The 22,616-nt window shown below is 51.4% G+C and overlaps 8 protein-coding genes across 8 annotated transcripts; 3 read left to right on the top strand and 5 right to left on the bottom strand.

Moving 5' to 3' along the window:
* Positions 1–275: 275 nt before the first annotated feature.
* On the bottom strand, positions 276–1,870 carry P170DRAFT_355630 (putative UDP-galactose transporter; the record flags this gene model as incomplete). The annotated part of the gene is made up of 4 exons (XM_024844100.1): positions 276–584; positions 656–1,630; positions 1,695–1,724; positions 1,802–1,870. The coding sequence occupies 4 exons, from the start codon at positions 1,868–1,870 to the stop codon at positions 276–278; spliced, it is 1,383 nt and encodes a 460-aa protein (XP_024705443.1).
* Positions 1,871–3,061: 1,191 nt separating this feature from the next.
* P170DRAFT_354838 (uncharacterized protein) lies at positions 3,062–5,356 on the bottom strand (the record flags this gene model as incomplete). The annotated part of the gene is made up of 1 exon (XM_024844060.1): positions 3,062–5,356. One exon carries the CDS (start codon positions 5,354–5,356, stop codon positions 3,062–3,064), a length of 2,295 nt encoding a protein of 764 aa, XP_024705442.1.
* Positions 5,357–9,214: 3,858 nt separating this feature from the next.
* P170DRAFT_463409 (Zn(II)2Cys6 transcription factor) lies at positions 9,215–11,833 on the bottom strand. The gene is made up of 4 exons (XM_024852167.1): positions 11,405–11,833; positions 11,313–11,340; positions 10,805–11,254; positions 9,215–10,757 (listed from the first exon to the last, which is right to left on the bottom strand). Exons 1-4 carry the CDS (start codon positions 11,791–11,793, stop codon positions 9,552–9,554), a joined length of 2,073 nt encoding a protein of 690 aa, XP_024705441.1. The 5' UTR covers positions 11,794–11,833; the 3' UTR covers positions 9,215–9,551.
* A 255-nt stretch (positions 11,834–12,088) lies between these two features.
* P170DRAFT_404914 (putative MFS aflatoxin efflux pump) lies at positions 12,089–13,923 on the top strand (the record flags this gene model as incomplete). The annotated part of the gene is made up of 5 exons (XM_024846557.1): positions 12,089–12,220; positions 12,294–12,554; positions 12,608–12,943; positions 12,997–13,177; positions 13,226–13,923. The coding sequence occupies 5 exons, from the start codon at positions 12,089–12,091 to the stop codon at positions 13,921–13,923; spliced, it is 1,608 nt and encodes a 535-aa protein (XP_024705440.1).
* Positions 13,924–14,205: 282 nt separating this feature from the next.
* On the bottom strand, positions 14,206–15,220 carry P170DRAFT_454743 (aromatic alcohol reductase; the record flags this gene model as incomplete). The annotated part of the gene is made up of 2 exons (XM_024851472.1): positions 15,156–15,220; positions 14,206–15,105 (listed from the first exon to the last, which is right to left on the bottom strand). Exons 1-2 carry the CDS (start codon positions 15,186–15,188, stop codon positions 14,206–14,208), a joined length of 933 nt encoding a protein of 310 aa, XP_024705439.1. The 5' UTR covers positions 15,189–15,220.
* A 794-nt stretch (positions 15,221–16,014) lies between these two features.
* Positions 16,015–17,859, top strand: P170DRAFT_508355 (Zn(II)2Cys6 transcription factor; the record flags this gene model as incomplete). Its single annotated transcript, XM_024854564.1, has 6 exons — positions 16,015–16,094; positions 16,143–16,754; positions 16,820–16,895; positions 16,956–17,200; positions 17,270–17,574; positions 17,634–17,859. 6 exons carry the CDS (start codon positions 16,015–16,017, stop codon positions 17,693–17,695), a joined length of 1,380 nt encoding a protein of 459 aa, XP_024705438.1. The 3' UTR covers positions 17,696–17,859.
* A 175-nt stretch (positions 17,860–18,034) lies between these two features.
* P170DRAFT_463405 (uncharacterized protein) lies at positions 18,035–19,885 on the bottom strand. The gene is made up of 3 exons (XM_024852166.1): positions 18,958–19,885; positions 18,351–18,903; positions 18,035–18,276 (listed from the first exon to the last, which is right to left on the bottom strand). Exons 1-3 carry the CDS (start codon positions 19,673–19,675, stop codon positions 18,252–18,254), a joined length of 1,296 nt encoding a protein of 431 aa, XP_024705437.1. The 5' UTR covers positions 19,676–19,885; the 3' UTR covers positions 18,035–18,251.
* Positions 19,826–22,399, top strand: P170DRAFT_508353 (Hsp70 family protein). Its single transcript, XM_024854563.1, has 8 exons — positions 19,826–20,100; positions 20,166–20,704; positions 20,767–20,811; positions 20,870–20,939; positions 21,003–21,361; positions 21,431–21,546; positions 21,646–21,965; positions 22,035–22,399. The coding sequence occupies exons 1-8, from the start codon at positions 20,046–20,048 to the stop codon at positions 22,241–22,243; spliced, it is 1,713 nt and encodes a 570-aa protein (XP_024705436.1). The 5' UTR covers positions 19,826–20,045; the 3' UTR covers positions 22,244–22,399.
* Positions 22,400–22,616: the final 217 nt, after the last annotated feature.

Below are 22,616 nucleotides of genomic sequence, written 5' to 3'. Positions count from 1 at the left end.
TACTTGTCTTCGTACGATCCATGAACAATGACTCAAGGGTATGAAGTATATTGAAACTGGAAAATGCTCAGATAACCTGATTGCTGAGAAAATGCTTTCGGTCAAAATGCAAGGGAAAGAACTGATAAAAATACAAAATCGCTGCATATCAAGTCAAAATAAAGAAATCGGTTCGCTTCTATCCATATGTACTACCCAAGGGACATGGTACAGCACACCGCATCAGGTGCACGGGGTGTGAAGTCGTATCGGAATCGTCGTATTCACAGATCTCGTCAATGCTTATCGAAGTAGCCACCACCGCTCGCAGTACGAGCGGAGCTGAGCCTTGTGTGCCCAGGAGACGTAGGTCGCGATGTTGACAAACCAGCATCCGACAGGAAAGGGGTCCCGGGGAGCTTGATGGAAATCTCGTTGGGAGGTGATGACACCGGTGAGGCCTCGTCACTTCTGGTGTCCTTCTCATAACTGTCGATACGAATCGGCGGTGGGCGAGGACCTTGGCGTTTAGCTTGACCGAGTCCCAAGCTCGAGTCCTCGCAAAGATAGGTAGCCACGAGCACTGCAAACGTTCCAAGGAGAAACTAGAGAATAGTGTTATTAAGCCTGCGTTGACCAAAGGAATAGTAGGTAGTATGGGGTGATCGCAACGTACGTTACCAGTAGGCTCGAATTCAAAAAGCCAGATGCTGCCCAACGTACTCAGGGCAATGCTTGTGGCTGTAGCCACATTTCGGGTATCTCTATAAGAAGACCCAAGATAAAAGGACGCCGTGATCCCTCCGATGGCCTGAACAAGGACGGTGGACCACACTGCCCAGTTGTATCCCTCGAAAAATCCATTGGCCGCAATCTTTTCGCCATCCAAAAATATAACCCCGATGAAGAGGGCGGGGAAGACCGAATAGACGGCCAGCTGCACGTTGCGAACCCAGACCGAGGTCGTCTTGGCGCTGTCCTTGAGCACCTTCTCGAAATAGACGCTCGCAAGGCTGGAGGCAAGGCATGCGCCAATGGCTGCTAGGAGACCAATTGTCCCATTCATCCGCGGGAACGCAGTCAAAATATCCTCTTCGATGCCTTCGTACGTCGCAGAGCGTTTGTGCAAATTCGGGCGATCGAGTTTTACGGCCTTCCACTCCTCCAATGACCGCGGGAAGGCAGGGTGTGCCGTCTTGTCTTCCAGCGCGGCCTGCTCGGAGGTACCGTCGGGCATCTGAACGAGACCAATGCCCACGAGTAGGAGCAGCAGCAGGCCCCACTTGCGAAGTGGCACAGTCCTCTTAAACAAGATGAGCCCCAGGACAGCTGTCACGACCAGTTTCAGTTGGTACGTCACTTGGAAGGTCGCTGCTTGCAGATTGGAAAGAGCGACATATTGTAACGAATTGGAGAGGGTGTACAGGCCGGCAGGGATCGCAAGCTTCCAGCTGTCCCCAGAGAACACGGCAGACGTGAGGGAGGAGAGGAGGGATGTAGCGGGTACCGAGGGAGGTGCTGTTTTGGACACTTCGTAGAGCGCGATGGTCAGGGAAATTGCCAGTTTGATAACTTCATTGAAAAAGACGGCGGTGGATGCGAGGTATCGTTTTCCGTTAGTCGGCGGCATCACCCTGGAATAGTGCAGAAGCTGGATAGAGACCAGGTGTTAGCGGTCATCAATCCCACACACAAGAAAGCTTGGTCTTTCTTACCAACACAAATGACGTGTACTGCGCCGTCAACTAAATTGACCAACTGAGAGTTAGCGAAAAGGACTCGGAAGCAAACGCCGTCGTATCGTATCGCATGAAAGTCCTACCAGAATCCAGGATGATTGCCTCAGCATGGCCCCCAGTCCTGAGGATGGTTGTTTTGCGTTTCCCCCCATTGTTATTGATGATGGTGATGATGGTGCTTTGTCGGCGCCCGCTAGCAAAAGAACGTGACGGGCGGATCAGAGCAGCCAATTTATATAAGAATAATCGCCGGACGGGCGCGCTCGGTCGCAAAATGACAGGGAATTCGAGTTAGTGTGCCGAGGATGTTGCATTCGATTTGTGCGCGTGCTGATCGTGAGGAGGGGAAACTCCTCGCACTCGGTCGACGGGGAAGCCAGGTTCTGGCAGATGGCCAGCAAAGGCAGACAAGGCCTGAAGGGGAACGTGGGGAAGATGACACGACGCGGTGGAAAGATCGCGAGATCGATTTGAAGAGCCGGAGACAGGGGCAAGAAGTCGTGAGCCGGGGAGGAAGCTGAAGAGGAGCGAGTGGCGAAAAGGCTTGCGTTGGCTTTGACTAGGGGAAATGGACGAGGCCGTCCGGGGTAGTTTTGGACGGGCAAATTGACGACCGACGAGGGGCGGTGTGGATCCCGGCCGACCAGCACGAGAGTCTGGCCTTCCCAGCCATCTCATCGCTCCCCCAACTTCGTCCTTTTCGTCTTCTCTCCTCCCCTTCCAGAAGCAACCTGACGTCAGCCGTCTGTCGTTCTCATTTGCTATCCCTTGGGCCAACACGCTGCAACGTCTGCAGCTTGGCAAGCCACGGTAGCCCAACGGGGCGCAGCTGGGAAATCCCACATATGGCTCATGTAAGGTGTTCCTGGGTAACACCAACCAGCGTCGCCTCGGTCATACATGGACTAGGCAGCGCCATTTAACGATACAGCCGCCATGATAGCAGCGTCAAAGGGGGAAACGAGGCGGAGGGAACAAGTCACGGAGATGACATGACGTACATACGATCAGCCAATTGAGCGACGCATCTCTAGTGCATGAGTCTATTCTCCGATTGCTCGTTCTCTATATACAAGTCGCTATGACCCAAAAATAAATACAGGATAGGAAATATGGCTGCTGAGCCAGGTAGTGTGTAGTCTATACAGGCGGGAAAAAGAACGTATGCAATCACATCGAACACATGATAGGCGTGTTGGGAGGGAATGAGGAATGGGGAATGGCGGAGAGGCACAAGGGAAAGAGAGGTAAGTGAGTGTTCATAACCAAATGGTTGGGAGAGCTGAATTAGCGCAGTTGCTTGGGCAGATGACCCTGCGTGCCTTGCGTGGTGTTTGTTGTTTTCAATGCACGGCCGTCAGGCTAGCACCTTCGTTATTCCATCCCACGGCCCAAAGAGGGAACTCGGTTTTCTCTTTCGAGTTCTGCGTGTCGTCCAGGACAATTGCTTCGCTGCTGTCGGTGCGTCGCCGCGAGTGCCGCCTTTGACTTTGGGGAACGGGAGGAAGAGGCTGGCGGGGAGGAGGTTTTTGGGATGGAAGCGGAGAAAACCGATGGATGGGAAGAGTCGGCGTCATGGGAGAAGCCGCACTCGTTGCGGGTGACGGGAGACTCTCCGAATACACCAAGCTTGCCCGGGGAGACACCCCCGAGTAGACGGTCTTCTGGTCGGTGTCAGAAGGCGCACCATGACTATCTTTGTCAAAGTTGCTGGTGGCTTGGTCTGAACGTGCTTGATGAGGTGGCAAGCCGGGGCTTAACCGTAAGAAAGACGTGCCAGACCCGTAAAACGAATCCCGCGAAGGAGCGACCGAGAGCATTGAGTTTCTGTCCGGTTCCTGTCCATTGAATCGGGTCTCGTGGAAGAGGCTGGGCGTGATTTTCCCATGGCGCTGTCTCATTGCTTCCAGCAGGGTTTCTTCCTGTCTAGTCACGGTCATGATTCGGCTTCTTCGGTCAATTTCTTTCCGGGAGAGGTTCGAGTGCCTCATCTGGCTGAAAATCGGATCGCCGTGATAGAACTCGGGCTCCGAGATGGTTGGAATTCCGCTCGATCGGCGGGATTGACTCTTGCGGGTCGCCACGGATGATCGCCCGGCCGACGACATGGACGGATTGCGACGGACAGAGGCCTGGCGCTGAAGTGGGCGCGACCCGCGGCTGCTGGTCGAGATTGTCCTTTCGACTCGCCTCAAGGTGCCTCTTGTCGCCTGCGCAGCAGACGCAGTACAAATTTCGGCGTCAGAGTCTCCACCATACGTGGTCACGCTATCTCGCATGCCCTTGTGTCCAGTCAATTGATTTCCAGTCAGTTCGTCCTCTTCATCGTCATCGTCCTCATCTTCGGACGACGAAAGACAGAGAACGCTGAGATTGTTGAGGTCAGAGTTCTTCAAAGTACTTTTGCTGCTCTTCTTCGACATCGACTGGTTCTCGGGGATGGGGAATTTCTCCGGCATCTCGTTGTGCCGTGGATTGGAAGAGTTCCTTGCACGGGTAGGTCTTGGGTGAGCACAAGTTTTCGGAGAGAGATACGTTTCTTTGCTCCATCCTCCCGTAGATGTGTTTGATGGAACCTTTCGCAAGGAGCCGCTAGAAGGCTGCGCGTCATTGTTATGCAACTGATCTCGGCTTAAGGTTCGCGAGCGTGTCCGGTCCGATTTAGTTCTCGGGGCAGATCGAGAAGGCTGTTGTAGACCACTGTATTTCTCCAATGCCAGTTCCATCTCGGTAGTGCCAACAGCTCTTTCGAGCGAAGGGTCGGTCCAATTGGAAGTGGAGGCTCCATTCGATGTCGTAGATTCGCCGGCATCACTGATGGACTCCAGGCCACTTGGTCTCCGAGCCGAACGCCGAGAAGGAGGCGGCGTCTTGGCGAGCTTCTTGCCAGGCACATGGTTGTCTGGTTTCTTGGGGTTGGGCGCCGAGTATTCCGAGGCCATCGAGATAGCCGAAGGGGAATTGACCAATCTCTGGGGTGAAAGAAGAGGTGCAGCAGTGGCTCGCGGCTTGGGGAACAGTAAAGAAAGATCAATTCGAGGCGGGCGCATTTTCCGTTTCGATTCTTTCATGAATCCCGCCGGCTGCTTAAGCCCCATGCTGGAACCGGTCTGTTCTGGAGAGTTCGAGTTGGCACTTTCGGCAGAGCTGGACTCTTTCCTCGAGCTTCCACCGTTCTTGTTTTGTTCGGCGGATGAATCTCGGGAGGTGAAATAAGAATATAACGCGGAGGCAGAGCCGGAGTGATGGACTTTCTTGGATGTCTTGGGCAGCGATGGCGGCGGGACATCCTGCGAGCGGTACTCCTGACCCAGAAGGGGAGACGATGCTCGCACCCGAAGGTGCGGAGGGGGGTTTGCATTTTCGGGGACCGATGATGGGAAAGGAACGAAGCTGCTACCTTTTTTCGATTTGGCTTCTGAAGACTTCATGAAGCTAGGTCGGTGTCCTTTCTTCTTCTCTTCCCATTTTGGATGATCTTGGTGGAAAGACAGGTCCGCGGTCCCTAGGATCTTTTGAGCCTTTGATGCCTTTTCGCGCATCAACTCTTCATGGCTAACGTTTCCTAGCTGCATTCCGCCCTCCGCGCCATGCGCACTCGACGTCCTCAGCGGTATGTTTAGATTTGGTTGGGGCATCATTAGATCCGGCACGTCCTCCGGGTGCCTCGATTGTGGCAATGATCGATAATTTATTCTGCGACCAATGCCGACAGGGCCGGTCACGGCTATTTCACGTCAAATAGCCAACCTTATAGAGATACTTTCGGTATAGTTGGATAGTCTTCGGCCGGTTCCGTGGTTTCAGAAGCTCATGCACCCTGAATCCCGAAAATGAGTCTTGACCCCCACAGCATAAAACACAGCACGTTACAGGATCAATTGACGGCCAGCTGTCGGAATTCTCGGCCTCCCCTGATTTGCGGTGAGGGAAAATCGGCGAGATGGGGAAGTAAACGTTTTCGGATCGACGGCTTGGGTGGTAAACCGTAAGGCAAAGGATGGTTTGGAGGAAGTCGGCGACAGCAAAAATTCGGAGAAAGAAAAAATAAGGTCGAGCTCGCACGGATTGGAATTGGGCACCCGAGCTCCTTTTAATGATGTGTTCAGACAAGTAGTCGAGGGATTGATCGGGGTCTAAGGATCCGCCCGTGCGAGCCTAAAGATTCATTAGGCACTATTAGTGATAAAGAAAAATGAAATCATGAGAGCGGAGACCGAATTACGGAGTCGCTCAAGGGGGGAGAGAAGAGAAACTGAAATTGCTCCCCGGGCAGGCAGGAAGACCGCATTGGCCAGGTCTCCGGGCGCAGTGCGATGGGGACACCCAGAGCGAAGAGATCCGCGAGGCGTAGAAAGCACTCTCATTCGCAGGAGTGGAGCAGGAAGGTTGAGGGTGCGCAAGACGGGTCAATTGGCTTTGACCATGCGGTCGACGAGCTGCCAAAGGGGGCTCCATCCCGGATGCTGAGACGGCCGGGCGGATCAGGTTAAGATTTCGTGTCAAAGGCATAGCAACGCGGTAGTGTCAGGTTAGGCCGGACGATAACAGTAATCATCGACAGGTACACAACCATGGTTCCATCGATCGTGGGATGGGTTTGGTTGGAGTGGGTGGCGGTCCATCGCATGGAGACAGGCGATTGGCTTGCGGCCTCAGGTCTCAGGGGTTTTTTATTTTCTTTTTTATTCTTCTATTTTCATTTATTTCCATCAATTTATTTTTATTTATTTTCATTTATTCCTTTCTTGTTTATTCGTAGAAGAACACGGATAGGATCATACCATCTTCGCAATGGCACAGAATACTCCTGTCCCCTGAGTCCTGAGTCCTGACTCTCAACTCTCAACAAATCCCTCCAATAGTCCCCAGCACCATGCAGACTACGGTTACATCCTAAGACCACCGCCCCTCCATCTACTAAGAATAACCATGAACCCCTACGCCGTAGGATATTAGCATAATCCTCCGTAAGACTCCGGTGCATCGCGCCACGTGCCTCCTGCATAAACCCCCACGTGAGACCAACAGTTCCCCTTTCCCCTGGCATCCATTGAAGAATAAAGGGGTTCGTCGACTTCGACGCATTCCCCGCGTCGGGCTTCGAATAACCTCCCGTGAATAATGACCGAGTTTACAAAGTCTTGGTCGCTCACCCGCGTCGTCTTGTCATTCCCACTCGATCATCCTGCCGCCTGCCATTGTCATGCTCGATTCTGTGAGAGGTGGAGACGCAGACGTACCGAGTCCGTCATCACACAAATCAGAGATGCAGGAGACTACCCACCCAGACTTTATTTGGAATCCAAGAAATGGAGTACGTCGTCGCGGCCATCAGGCGTCTCGATTCCCGGTCTCCGACTGACCGTCAGCCTGCAGACTACGCGGCGCTAACCGCCTTTAAATAAATAGTCGTGCTTCCAGAGGCCTTTTCGTCCCTTCCCTGCCGTCCTGGGTATTTTGGCTTTGACGTCCGCTAGGCTGCTCGCGCGGCGGGACCAGTTTGATCGCCGCCGATAGTCGACAGATTCATTGATTCCCTTTCCATGGGAAGACAATGCAATAGTCCTCCGCCTGAATCTCAGCGCCGCGAAGATCAGGATATACGATGTTCCGTGCAGATCAACTTTTCTGTTTTCGTGGTGATATCATCGACTATATCTCCGCGGTATTACGGAAGTCATTCACATGGCAGACGGTCGGAAGAGTATGCGGTTCTGTGCGCGGAGTAGTGCAGGGCCTCGGCCGTCTCGCTCTATACATGGAAATATCCAATTGCGACCGCAGGGCTGGGGTGGACTCGGACGAGATTCTTACGCAGTCCGGGAAAGATCTCCTGCCACCTACCTCTCTGACTACGCCGGGATTACGATCCAGCAGAGCAGGGGTGTAGGGACTACGGAGTAGGCGCATCGAGGATCCATTCCGGTCGCTGCCGATCTCTTGCCAAGCACTGCCGGTCGCTACCCGATTCGTCCAGGGTTCTCTGCTGCTTTGCCGACCAGGCTGGAGCCGACTGCAGGGCCGGATGCCAACATGACAAAAATAGGCGATCGTCTACAACTTGACAAATCGGCGTTTCAGGTTGAGCACCGGCAGCTTTCGGTGTGGTATGTCATGGGCGGAGGGAATGGAGAGAAGTTGCCTGCGAAAGCCACCTGCTAAGTTCGGCAATCGGGCTGTCGGAGAGCTTCATGGGGACGCTCTCCTGCACCCACAAGTCTAGACGACTACATGCCACTAACTGTGGACAAGGTTCTTTCCTGCGACAGCCCGAGTCGGCTCTAACTTCTGTCCCCATCACGCCCTATCCCAAGAGCAGACATCGGGTCATCCAGGACTTCGGTACTTCACCCCTCTGCCCCCCTTTTTGGGGTGATCGACAACCGTCGAGTTAGGAGAGTTACCCCAAATCTTCAATAGGGCCAGACTAAAATTCACATGCGACTGCGATTAAACTCTAATGTGAGCAAACCCAATACTCCGTGATATCCCCTGGATGGCACCCACAAAAGGAGTCACCAACGATGGTTTGCGAAGCTGCATCAAGCTCCAGCCCAACTGGGCGTACGAGCCAGGGAGAAACACCCTATGGGACTCAAGCTACAATGATCTGAGCTGTTGAAACACTCGCGCCCTTCACCACTCCGTAAGTACCTACCCAGCTCAACATCGGACTGAACCTTCCACCTTCCCTTCAAGAAGCCTGAAGGTCCTCAACTTCGCATCCGACGGAATGGCCCGAGAACGCCCGGAAGGCTCCTTGCAGCCTCTATATCCCCGAGAACGGCACGAGCACATCTCAAAGCCAACTCACTGCCGATCTGTTTCATAAACTGATGGTGCCTTTCGCTCCATATTTCCGAATATGATATCCCAAGTTCCCACGGTTGCCGGCCGCCAGAGCCACAGAGCCACGAAACATGGAATAACCCATATATCCAGGTCAAAAAATTATGACAACAAGGGAAAGGCAACGACCACTCAGAAAGGCCTAGAATAGAACATCTTGGTTCGGACTTGCTCGGGTCTGTCCAAAAATTCTTCCTCGATGAGATATGACTCGGATTTCTTCTTTTTGAGCTTTTCCATACTCTGAACACAGTAGAATTGTAGATTGAAGATTAAGCATTATTGCGTTGGATCTAAATAGAATCTTTTACACAAAATGGACTAAATAAACCTTATGCTACGATATAGTTTATTCAATGGTCTAAACCATGTAGCCTTTTTATTAGACGGCTTCTTGGACTTGAAGACTCGGCAAATAGAAGTAAAGGGTAAGACATATTCAAGAGAGGTAAACTTTCGATTTGACACCAAGTTTATGATTTCATTGAATAGTAATCATGCAGCGTAGATATAGTGAGCGTGTGTTTATTATCCCACAGAAAATATATCTCTCAACAACGCCCGCCCGCACCCCCTTTTGCCAATATTACGTACTCCGGAGTAGTTATACATTATGTTATCATAAACGCAAGAAATATGTAGATGCAAAACTTTATACTCAACCCGGCTCGCAGATACGGCAGTTCCTTTTGCCACTTTCGGTCTTGAGTCTACAGGCTTGTTCTCCTCCATAGTATTCCATTGGTTAATGCAGGCCCATTGCTGCATGACCTAGAAGTGATAACTGCTTATTATTTGTGGCACACGAGTGAGAAATATTACCGATCACGACATATATTCTCGGGCGCTGGGGGGACATCGGACTGATCATTTGGATTCGTGATTCATTTTGTTCCCGTGGTTAATTGATGCCATCAAGTAAGCGCCAGCCCCTGCGAGACGGGGAAAATGTATCCGGGTGATGTAGAGTAAGGTGAAGTCCTAGCTACCATGCTGGCCAAAAGCCCACTCCATCGAGGCCCAACTGAACTGGTCCATAGTGTCGCCAGGTAACGTATTTTGTCCGGGAATGCCCAGAAATAAGCTCATGGGTGAGAGATAATCTTGGCTACCCATGGTAGATAAGAGGTTGTGATCACTAGGGCCCATGGGCATCGTGAAGGAGTCATTCGTGTCCACATTCGTCATAGCCGTTCCTGGTGCTGCTGTATCTCGTGGCATCCCCGTAAACTTTTGTCTGATACCTGACACGATCCGTGGTGGAGGTAATGGTTCTCCAGACCGCTTGAAAGATGCCTCGAAAGCCTCCCAGGCCGGGAGAACAATCTTCCCAAAGGCCTGAAAAAGAGGATTACCGACTAAATCCAAGGCGCTGAACCGCGCCTCGTAGTTATCGCTCATGACCTCCCAGGCCCGCTCGGCTTGTTTACTGATCGGTCGCTCTTTCAGGTCCTGAATGATGTATATGTATGCGAAGAACGGGAAATTGAAATGAAGGGACCAAAGAAATCCTTGGGTTAGTGGGGAGGTCATGATCTTGGTGTCGCACTCAAGCATGCTCAGGGCATGAGACATGGCAGCGTCGCGTTGTGCGTCTCCCGGGCGCGAGGACGAGCTAGAACATCGCGAGTAGTGCTCGACGAGGTAAGACCTGGCGAGATGTCCTCGCGTCATCCAGATCGTCATGAAATGAAGTGGGTTTTCGGGGTCACAGGCGACGAGATACTTTTCCTCAATTATTTTCTCCAGAGCAGCCATATCGCCTCCTCCTGGTAGTTCTTTTGCAATGGGCTTTAGAGCCGGGTGGGTAAAGTCGAGATGGAAAGGTGCGTGACGGAGAAATTCTCCAAGCTCGCTGCGTACAACGACGTAGAGAGCTTCGCTGGCTGGTCCCTGAGCTATTGGGGGGTCTTTCATCCCTATCCGCAGGTCTGAATCGCCCACGTTGAGGGGAATTTTGCAATCCCAGGCGGGAGCTAGCGTGGTGACATTGTGCTCTGTTAGCTCGTTAATGCGAGAGTCAAAGAGCATGAGGGACCACCACAGTCGCCGGCGCATTTCGGCCTCGAACACGGTGCATCTGGCTAGAGCTGCTTCGTTATGAATTCCCATGCGTTGAGCTATGCGGATTGCAACGGCAAGCATGGAAGAGAGGGACCGAGGATTCCTGACAGAGAAGCTCGAGACCTAGATAACTGTTAGTGTAAGCCAAACTGCTTAGTGAATCGACTCACTAGATATAGGTATAGGGCTGTTAAAGCCTCGCGATTACTAGACCGTAGGAACCCGTAGTTTGACAAAGCCTGCTGACAACCGAATTGGAACTTGGCCAAAAGGTCTTGTTTCGATGAACCAAAAACTCTCTGACAGTCATCTGCAGGGAGACTCAGAACAGCCGTGCAGTATATGCCAAAGATAAGCGCTTGGAAGACAGGGTCGGTGTTTGCGACGTTGCTGGCGGCGTCGATAATGCGTCCCTGAAGACTAGGAGTATGTATGACCTTGAGCAGAGGATTGACATTATCGAGATAAATCTGCCACAGCCGGAAAATATGAACAGGTTCCGGGTGGAGAGCAGAGATGTTAACCGCTGTCGTCCTTGTGCCAAATAGAAGATGGTCATCGTCGTCAAATCCTTGGTCCCATGCTTTTCTAATTGCCAACTCATTGCTGTTGTCCCGGGACTATTTCAATATCTGTCAGTGAAGGGATCTGAGTATGACAAGTACAAGCCCAGCTAACCCCTTGATTCATAGATAACCATATGTTTCTAGAGAAAGATTTAGCTCTTACTGAGAACAAAAGAGGATGAAAGGGATTGATAGGCAACGTACTTTACCTCGTGTGGCCTCCTAGACTCCGAAGGATTCGCAGAAGAGAGCGAATCTGCCCCACTGGCTTCTTGTGGCTCATAATCTGAATCATGATTACTTCCAGCGACAGTATCCTTGTGAAGCGGGTCGAATCTGACATTGTTCTGGCGGAGCAAGGACTCATACTTCCGGATACGATCCAAAAGGGCTCGCTCCGGAAAGCGTCGTCGCCGACGGACCTGCGTGGCCGGCACGCATTGGGTGCGATATTTAGTGCAATTTGTACAAGGAGACCTGCGGTCACACTTCACTTTTCGCTGTTGGCAAAGCACGCAGGCGAGAGCTCGGGGGTGGTGTGACCGAGACGTGGTCGGAGTACTTTGCTCTGGCGTGGGCAACCCTGTTGACATGGCCGAAGCAATCGGGTGATAGACGAAATTTAACTCGGTAGTATAAGGCGCGATAAGTCGGGGAATTCAAAGAAAGGAGCAGGAAAGAGTCGGTCTTGAAGGAATACGAAGAGGTTCGGGTTTTTCTACCTCCCGACCGGGCTTTACTAACTCCCGAGCTGCCCCGATGATTGGCTGGCGGATCTATATCGCATTGGAGAGAAGTGCCTCACTCTGGGTATTTAAAGAAAGAAACCTCTCGACATTGGATCGGTATCGATTTCAATGTCAAGGGGGTTCGGTCAGTTCATTCATCATGGCTTCCGACGATATCAACGAACCAAAAAAAGCCCATCAGGAGCAGTCACTAGTGAAGACGATCCTGCTAATAACCATTGTCCTGATGAGCATTTTTCTAGTAGCGTTAGACAGAACAATCATCTCAACGGTATGATCTCATAGTCAGCATCCATATCGCTAAGATTCTAGGTATTGACCAAGGGCTGACTGAGCTGTCACAGGCCATCCCTCAAATAACAAATGAATTCAATTCCCTGGCGGATGTCGGCTGGTATGGAAGCGCCTATACACTGGCATCATGTTCATTCCAGCTGCTCCTTGGAAAAATACATGCCTTCTACCCTATCAAGATTGTCCTACTCGCATGCGTCCTACTATTTGAGGTAGGGTCTGCTGTCTGCGGATCTGCCCCCAGCTCGGCAACTTTTATTGCTGGACGAGCAATCGCCGGAGTTGGCGCAGCTGGGATCTTTTCTGGATCTGTAAGTCAAGAGCTGCTCAGTTAGTTTAGTCCAATTGCTGATATTGTCTCTAGATTATGTGCATTGTGTATGCTGTTCCTCTTGAAAAGCGAGCTGCGATTCAAGGCCTTTTTGGATCCATATTTGGCATTGCGTCCATTGTAGGACCCCTGATTGGCGGTGCATTTACCTCAAACGTTACCTGGAGATGGTGTTTTTATACCAACCTGCCGTTCGGCGGCGTGGCAATTGCCATAATCGCTTTCTGTCTTAAGGTGCCTGATCGGAATACGACCAAGTTGCCTTGGAAGGAGAAGTTGTCACAACTGGATGCTCTTGGTACCACAGCGCTGGTATCTTGTATGGTTTGTCTTCTGTTGGCACTTCAGTGGGGTGGCCAGGCGTATGTTGTGAGTGATATCGTTGAGAATAATTTGGCTATATCGAGTATTAACCTCTTTAGTGGAACAACGGCCGCCTGATTGCGCTGTTGGCCTTGATGGGAGTCCTGGCCATTGGCTTTGCAGCCGTTCAGATACTACTTCCCAAGACAGCAACGATTCCCCTACGGATCATCAAGCAGCGCAGTATTGTCGCTGGCTGTTGGGTCACCGTATGTGTCGGAGCCTCGTCATACATCTATAGTAAGACCACGTTCACTCAAATCCCTACACCTGATTAACCCGTCCCAGCGTACTTCCTTCCAATCTGGTTCCAGTCCATCACCGGCGTCTCTGCCATGGAATCCGGCATCCGACTCCTCCCACTCATGCTATCAATGGTCCTCGCCTCCATTGTCGGGGGCCTCATGACCCAAAAAACAGGATACTACACACCCTTCGCAATCGCCGGATCATGTATAATGACCATCGGGGCCGGCCTCCTCACAACTCTACAAGTGGACACCAGCGAGGGCAAATGGATCGGATACCAGATCCTCTACGGCTTCGGCATGGGTCTGTCCTTCCAGGCGCCGAATCTCGCTGCACAGACTGTTCTTCCGGCAGCGGATGTCCCGATCGGGTCGTCGCTGATGTTCTTCGGGCAGCTTCTCGGAGCGACTATTTTCATCTCGGTCGGGGAGAACGTGCTGGATAATGAGTTGGTTAGGCGGCTTTCTGATATGCCGGGATTTGAGCCGGGGCTTGTCACATCGGGTGGTGCTACGTCTTTGATTGACTTGTTGCCGGAGAGTTTGAGAGGGAGTGTTCTGGAGGCTTATAATGGGGCGTTGAGGCAGGTGTTCGTGGTTGGACTGGTCATGTCGTGTTTGACGATGCTTGGTACGGCGGCGTTGGAGTGGAGAAGTATGCTGAAAGCGGCGGATCATAATTCCGACAGTGAGGTTTGCCAGGATATGACGCAGAAGCTGGATAAGGACGCTGTTTGATTGAATCATATTTAGTATGAGAAGCTTGTGTTGGTTGGACAGGGGGTTCTTTGATTATGTGCGGCGTTGGTTCATCTTCTCATCTACTTAACATAGATTTAGGTACATTGAATGCAAACTAGTAATATACTCCCATAGAAAAAAAAAGTAGCTGTCCACGTTCCAACTATCCTATGATAGCTAGGCTCCTTGTAGAAGGCAACAAAAGCAATGGCAGGAGAACAAACCACAACCTGCAGAGCTATACAAACCGGCATTGTCCAACAAGTACTGCATATCTTCCTAGGCACTCTTTTCCAACGCATCTCGAATCAACCCCTCCAAATCCTCATCATTCTTCCCCGGAATCCCAAGCAACTGGTTATCCACCTCCTCAAACTCCCCTCCATATCCCTCCGCGAAGACCGAACGACAGAAACAACCCATCAACGCTGGTATATCCACCTTGCCCTGCGCATAATTCTCCCTTGCTCTCGCCTCCATATCCGCCGTGCTCACATGCACAGTGTTCCATTCCCGCTCCGGCGCGATCTTGCGCGCAATAGCAAGCATCTTCCGCTGAGTCGTGACCAGATCATGGACGAAAACCACTCGATTCGTCGTCTTCTCGAGCCGGTGCAGAACACCCACCACTGCCTTCCCGACAGTAGCCAGCGTCGACGTGCTAAACGGACGGTCCCCGCCGTCGTAGAACGGCGTGGTGATAGCCCCCGAACCCCCCGGTGCTGGCTTCAAGGTAAGGAAGAAACCCAGGGCAAGAGACCAGTCCAGGAACGGCCCGTTTCGAATCACCGTATATGTGAATTGAGGGTTCTCGCGAGCATGCCGCTGGATGATTTCGTGCACGGCGATCTTGACCTTGTAGGCGGGCAAGGTGGCGGTCTTGGGGTTCCCGTTATTGGCGGAGAACTCGGAGGGGATGAATCGCTTCACGCCGGCTGCGAGGGAGGCATCGATTAGTGGGAGTTGAGTGTCTAAGGCATCGCTGTTTAGGACGGAGACGACGGCATCTTGATTCGCGAGCGCTGCGGTTAGATCCGTGACGGAGGTGAAGTCGACGCGGATGACGCGGACAGAGGCTGCGAATTGGGCAGAGGATTCGTGGCGAGTGAGAACGGTAATTTCGAAGAGGTTGCTCTCGGTCAGGGCGCGCAGGATGACCTTGCCTAGATCGCCAGAGGCCTGGGGATGTCAGTAGCCCTAATTGGCGTAGACAAGAGAGCTGGGTATACTCCTGCGATAGCGACGTTGCGGATCACACTCATGGTTCCGTTCAAGTTCTGGTTGGAAATACCGGCTGATTATAGAGGCTGTAGTCAGTTACAGAAAGAATGGACATCTTGAGATCTCAATCAGGGCATTATATAGTACTCCGGAAGGATGTACTTCTGATGGCCTCATCGGGGCGGACGCAGATGCGGACGCTAAACCGGATCAGGCCGTCAATGGACTAGCCTCGAAAGGGTTAAGCCTCCGCTTCCGCTTCCGCACCCGCATTCCTCGTTCCCATTCCGGAGTCAACCCTAATTAATGCATCCTCAGAAATTCCTCCCGAAGATGATCCGGATGTCAAGGACGTTGCTTCTAGATCTTGAGGCTTTCATCGGTGATCACTAATCCAAGTTGCACTTATGGACACATACTTGACCCTCGTGAATCCAATCAGAATAGCTTAATGTACTTTTCTATAGAACATCCGGTCTCTGCAGGCTTGGGCAAGTACCCATCCGCTGAAAGATTATTCGGAATCAAGCGTCTTTGCTGTGTCTCGTAGAGTTGGGACGCAGTTTTAGGATGTTTCGGTAGTATGTATGATTATTCGGAAGCCTTTGTCGAACAGGATTTATTCGAAATAAAATCATCTTTCAGCGTGATTTATTTCGTCCGATCGATTTATACAATATTCAGACTGGCGTCCTTCGCCCCAGTAATATCGAAAGAAATTCTATCAATTAGCTAGATCGTTTCATACTAATTTAGCTGCTTTCTAATTGGAATTTCGAGCCAATCAGCAGTGATGATGTCAGCACAAGCCTTAGTCAAACGACTACTTCGAAGACCTCATGTTCTCCGTTTAATTATCATCCAGTCATGTCTCAAGCCTGCATCCGCTGCAGGAAACAGAAGCGAAAATGTGACAAACTCGTGCCCGTCTGCTCACTTTGCAAACGGTACGCTCTCCCTGGGTAGAAACCAGACCTACCTGCTAATTGACCCAGGCTGAACAAGTCCTGTTCCTATCCAGCACCTGACGCGGTATCTTCTCACCCCGTGGCTGTGCCCGACTTACATGACTTGACACCGTCCAATATTCGCCATACCCTTGAAGCCCAAGTCTCGTCGATTATAGGCGACGGTGCTCAACTACAAGAGACCGCCGCCACATACTTCCGATCCGTGCACGTCTGGCTACCAATCATCTCCGAGACCGCATACTATTCGCAGCTCTCTAAATTCCGCATCCAGCCCGCCCCGTCGGACTTTAGTGTCTTGACCCTCTGTATGTTCCTTGTGTGTGCGATGCCCGTTGACGGCGAGGTGTCTGATCAGACGCGATCCCTGTATACTCTTGTGAAGAGCTTCGTCGCACTGCTTGAGGCCATGGGCACCAATTCTTTGCAGTTGCTGCAGGCCAGGCTGCTTCTGACTGTGTTCGAAATCGGACATACCTTCTACCCGGCTGCGTATGTCTCTGCCGGCGCGAATGTTCGGGCTGCGGTCACTTTGGGCGCCAGTGCGGCTTCGTTGGAGGATCTACGTACTGTGTTTCCGGAGCCATGGAAAGCGGAGGAGGCGCGACGGACCTGGCGGGGCATTGTTATTGCGGATAGGTTGGTTATTGCCCTCTTCTTCTTATCAAGATAGTCGGGATCGAGGCTAAAATCTCCCGGGGTAGATATGCCTCCTTGGAGAGCGAGAATGAGCCCAGTGCTCTTCGTGGACGACGTATAGACGCGGCTAGTGGCAGCGGTGTGAGTGACTCCATTATCTCAGGTAAACCATGCAGATTCCTGACCTGTACATCGTAATAGAATACCAAAAGGGTACAGAATGATTTATTCGAGAAACTAGTCCACGCTTCCGGCCTCTTGGGACAGGTTCTCACCCACATCCACGAGAACTATCAGCTCATATCGCTCCCGCCACTCAACGGCATAGAGACCGGCATCGAGGCACTGCACATTCTCAGATCTCTAACTTCAACTCTAGCAACGTTCCAAGGAGAAAGCTCTACTCTAGATCCTCTCTCATCTAGCTCCTTGGCCATATACAGAAGGTCAACCAAACCCCTCCCTTTCTCCCGGATATGTACTCAAAAAAACAATAACAATAACTAATCCAAAGAAAGCGCAATGCTAGAAGTCCTCGAATTCGGCTCCCACATCAACCTCCCCGCCAACGAGTACTGCACCCAAACGTCCATCAACATTCTAGCCTCCCTGGTTCACGAGATCGGCCACGAAGCCAAAGCCACAGTCGCCACCCCGACGGAACCAGCAACCCTGCCCGTGTTCATCATCCACTGCATTTACAAAGCCGCGATCGTCTATCTCCGCGACGCAAGACTGTCGGGAGGCGTGGATCCCGAACCGTCGATACGCCCGTTGACGGATCTTTTACGACATATAGGGATGAGGTGGAGGGCTGCGAGTAAGTTGCGCTTGTTTTATGCTATCAAAGAAATGTCGGGAACAAGCTAATGAGTAAAGGCGATTATGCTCTGAGAATTGAGAAGGCTTCTCGTGATGCAGGTTTCCAGAACTCGAGATAAGTGGAGGCGGGCATACTAGAACCTGGTATTTGAGCAAGCAACAGAACGCTCCGTACGGATAGGAACCTCGAGGGCTTTCATTGTGATCTCTACGAGTAGCCACGACAAATGGAAAGAAAGGGCCTGTAAAGCTACAGTGATGGCCACCGAAGCAGTCAACTATTAGAATGAATGGAGTCGTTGTATAGGACGAGAGAAGTCTTTTCTGAAGTGCATAGTGGTTTGCACCTCCACGCCTGCCTATGCTACGTGCGTCGTTGTAAGTATTGATGCTACTACGTGAGAATTCGAATCAACGGTCTAGTTAGAACTTGCAGACAGAACGTAAGAATAATCTATGTAAATAAGACAATAGGTGTACATCTAGTGGACGAACGAATGAATGGATGCAATATAAGCAAAAAGCACCGGGTGGATGCAAGTATACTTCGAAAATGGAAGAACACCATCTCGCAGAATCAGGGTGTAAATGGAAAACATGAGCATATCAGGCATCGATGAACAATCGACACCAATCCGAGAAGAGACAGATAGGAAATAAATGGCGCCTGGAAGCCTAGAAAAATAAAGCCTCCTCGGTACTAAATAGGCGTGAGTTAGGACATATGATCGAACGAGTGTCAGATGTCTTTGAACAAGAAAAGAGGAAGCTTACTAGGAGCGTTGGGGGTTATTTTCCGATTCGGCATCAGGGTCCTCGACAACGACCTGTGCCTTTTCGACGGTCGTGCATCCCGGGTAGGACTTCTTCGGCATTCGAATGTCGACGGATGGGTGCATGACGAGTAAAATGCGCCGTCCATTTAGCAATGTTGTTTCGTAGTCGTTTTCTGGTCGACAGTTCAAAGGGTGAGCGTCTGCGAAGGGGGAAGTCTCCGAGTATGTCTCTCCAATCTGTGCAAGAGAGCGCCGAATACGCGGGATCCCCTGGCACAGCTGAAGGTTTTCCGTCGTACATCTTGCGGCCTCTCGGTAGGCAGTCACCAGCCCGATGAGCCGCCCTTCCTCCTGCTCGGGGCTCTTAAGCTTCTTGAGAAGAAACTTTAAAGGTTCACTTTCGAGCATCGACTTAGCAAACCCACTGGCAGTATCGTTGCGGCACGCTTCGTGGTGTTGGCCAAGCTCGGGATTGTGGACCTGGAGCGGACGCACTGCATTGGCAAGGCGCATGGTCTCCGTCAACCAGGCACTCGCTCTTATCTCATGGGCTATAGTAACTCGTTAGCTTGACTTCATTCTCCGTAACGGCGGGCGGGGCATACTCTGTGCGAATCTTTCGAATAGGTATTGCAGCCGAGCACCGAAGTCGCCTAGTCCTTCATCTTGCGGGTTGAGCTTGCCGTCAAAGTACCAGAAAGGATTCTCGACTATCACGCTGAAGATGTCCCTAATAACCAACGCCTCTATGAAGAAGACGTGGAATGAGTGACACATCTGAGTGGGACATAGTTTGTGCAATGTATCCCATTCCTCCTGGAGGCACTGGCCCTCCAAGCTGGCGACTATTGCGCGTTTCTGGTCGCTCGTGAGATCGGCACATTCCTCGGGCCTAAGAGCAAACTCAAGCGCCCATGCATTGACCGCACTGTAAAGTCTTTGCATGTTGTCTTGCATGTCTTTGACTGGATCAGCCGTCCGACAGTTATCCTCTCCACACCCGGTGTAATACTCCATGAACCGATGGTGCATCTGCCGATGAGACTTCCACGCCTCCACCAAATGGGTTCTTGTCGAGTCATGGGGCGTATCATCCTGGCGGCGGCTTCTCTTCGGAGAGGACGATCGGGTTCGACCCGGATCGTTGTCGTCACCGTGGTTGTCGCCATCGGGGTCGCCGTCGGGGTCGCCGCCGTGATCATCATGGTCATCTTTGGGGCAGTCATCGTGGTGGTGGCCATCGTCGTGGCCCTCGTCGTTCTTTCCCACACGCTGGGGGGGGTCTTGTTGTTTCATCTTTCGTTTCGCCCTGGTTCGAACCATGTTGTCGGAGTAGAAGAAGAAAGTATTCTACCAGCAAGTCAGAATAAGTGCAGATCGGAGAGAAGGAAAGGGGAGTGAAAGGAAGAAGGGACGAGAGGGGTGGAGGGGAAACCGTTTGTTTCTTTGTTTGTTCAACGTTGGAGAACCTCAACCAACTTCCGCCGCTGCCAGCTCCCGAGACATTCTCAGAGGATTCGCTGGCGTGTCCTCACAGAATAATAATGGCGCCCTCCCCCGGATTGACCGTGCCGTCAGAAGAATTTTCTTCAACTTCCCCTCTTCCTCTCATCCCGCCTGTCCGCTCTCCTTTGATTCCATCACATTATCCCACCCGAAAAGTGTTCGTTGATCTCCAATCCATCATCTGATTATGTCGGCTCAAGACGCTGTAAAAGTCGGCATCGACTTTGGCACCGTCACGACTGGTAAGCAAGGGATTCTTCCCCGGCGCTGTTCGATGAAGCAAGTCAGTCAAGCTCATACGGAGTAGAGGTCGCCTATATCTGGTCCGCCCGCCATCCCGAGACGCTGAAAGACATCCAACAATGGCCTGGTACTCCAGTCCAGACTAGCTGCGTGCCATCCATCATTTCCTTTCAAAATCGCTCGGTATCATGGGGGTATCAGGTCAATGGTCGCTCATTGACCTATGCATGGACAAAGTTGCTCTTAGAGAGCAGCACCGGGCGCGAAACATTCGATGATCCTATTCTACACCAAATGAGTAAAGCCAGTATTCTTCGGTCTCCCGAGGTACGCCTGCCAGAAGAAATCGTGGGTGAGTACCTCAAAAAGCTGAGAACCCACATACTCAACCACTTGCGCGATCTCGAACATTTCCATGCCTCTCGAGCAATTGAATTTATTTTTACAATCCCGGCATCCTGGTCGACGGAGGCGCAATGCTCAATGAAGCGAGCCATCCAGAGGGGAGGATTTGAAAATTGTCCGGGTCAGAAATGGTACACCATAAGCGAGCCGGCGGCCGCTGCGACGGCAATCTACAGCCAAGTTCAAGGGGCGCTTCAGGTTGGTTGACTCTCCAGCTGGCTTTAGAGGCCCCTCTTTCTGACCTACATCATTCTGATCAGCACAAGGACGGGGTGTTGATTTGTGATATCGGAGGGGGCACGGTGGTGGGTTGCACCTGAATTTCCCTGACCTGCTTTTCCATTGTCCCTTAACACCAAGTAGGATATCGCCGCCGGCCAAATCACCGAAGTTGACAATGTGGTTCTGTTTGAGAAACTTGCTACTGATGTTGGTATGTACAGCCACCTGCCGTCTTTGTATGTTCCGTGTTGGGATCGAGCTGATCTTTTCGTAGGGGCTCGATGCGGATCCACGGCAATAGATGCTCGATTTTATCTTCTATTGGCCGAGAAGCTCGCGATCGCGATCGACCAGCTTCCTTCAATCTATTCACCAGCGGGAAGAACCTTGTTGACCTGGTTGGAGGGTATCAAGTCCCGTTTTACAGGAGAGGAACGAACCGTAGATCCTATCCATATGCCTCTGAATCCTCAGATAATGGATCTTGACCTCTACAATCCGCAAAGGCGCGCCATCACCCCCCAACCGCATCACATAAAGGGGTTATTTGACCCCGTTGTTGATCAGATCTACAAGATGATTCTACTTCAAATCAATGCGGCCAACAAGGAGTTTGGAAATCGCATTGTCAAGGTCAGTCCTTTCACAGACGAGCTACCTCAACGCTCCGCAATTAAACAGATGCGCTAACCTGAAGAATAGAAAGTTGCGATAACAGGCGGCGGAGGAGCCTCGCCGTATGTCCGGCGTAGGCTTGAAGACCTTCTGACCAGGACACCGGGCATGGACATCGAACCCCTGATTATACCTGATGAGCCGTGCGTGCCTCCCCCACCCTCCCAACACACACTCGCACTTTCTCTGTCTGTCTGTCTGTCCATCCTCAACTTCGCGTCAAGCTAACACCTGGTGTGTAGGCAAATGATCGTTGCGCGAGGGGCCGCTCTACGCGGCCTCATGGGTGATGTGACTCCAACCCGCGCGAGTTGGTACCACTATGCAATCGCCGCCCGTCAATATCTCTGCTGTCCCTACGTAACTCGTGATCAGATGAACACCGACTTTTCAGATCAAATCCCATGCCATGTGATATTTGAGAAAAACGTCAGATACATGACAGGCCGCCGACCACCTTTAACGGTTCAAATGTTACACTTCTCCGGAGAGTCGTTCATTAAATCCATGACGGTCTGGAGATGTGACTCGGACCATGCGCCAAGCCACGTTGATGAGCGCCGTAAGTTTAAGGGTCTTTCTTTTAGCTTCCTTCATACCTATCTATACTTAGATGGCTGATTCGATCCAGAAATGCTCGAAAAAGCTACGCTGGTTTGCGATTTCAGTCAGGTCGGTTACAATGAGTGTCCGCAAGGACAATGCAACGGATGCCCGGTCTTAATTTTTGAAGTCAATGTGGATATCACTTTTAGTGAGGACAGCGGGGAAGCTACATTGAATGCTACTGCATTCGGAAACTTGGTTGGAAATACATCCTTCAAATTGGATAGGGAATGATTGAGGAAACGTCTTTCTCGTTTCTTTGTCGTCTTTGTCTTCTTCCTTCCTTTTTCTCTGTCTCTATTTTCCCCCTTTCTCTCTGCTCTTCTCCTTTTTTCTCTCCTTCGTTTCGGGCTTCTCTTTTTCTCTTCTCGTTACACTCATTGTCTCTCCATCATACAGAACCCCTGAACAGAAGTACATCAATCTATCCATTATCGCCATGACCAATAAATCACCTAGCGAGATCATTCTGCACCTTCATACACAATTCAGACCTCCCATTTCGCTAACCATATCCACCAGCACTATCACCAGCACTCACCCATCAAGCAGCCTAAATCCCCATCAACCTGTCTAGATACATACCTACCTTGACTATTTTCCATAG

Source organism: Aspergillus steynii, assembly GCF_002849105.1.
Source record: "Aspergillus steynii IBT 23096 chromosome Unknown P170scaffold_3, whole genome shotgun sequence".
Classification (NCBI taxonomy): Eukaryota; Fungi; Ascomycota; class Eurotiomycetes; order Eurotiales; family Aspergillaceae; genus Aspergillus; species Aspergillus steynii.
This window is presented reverse-complemented; position numbering and strand designations above follow the sequence as displayed.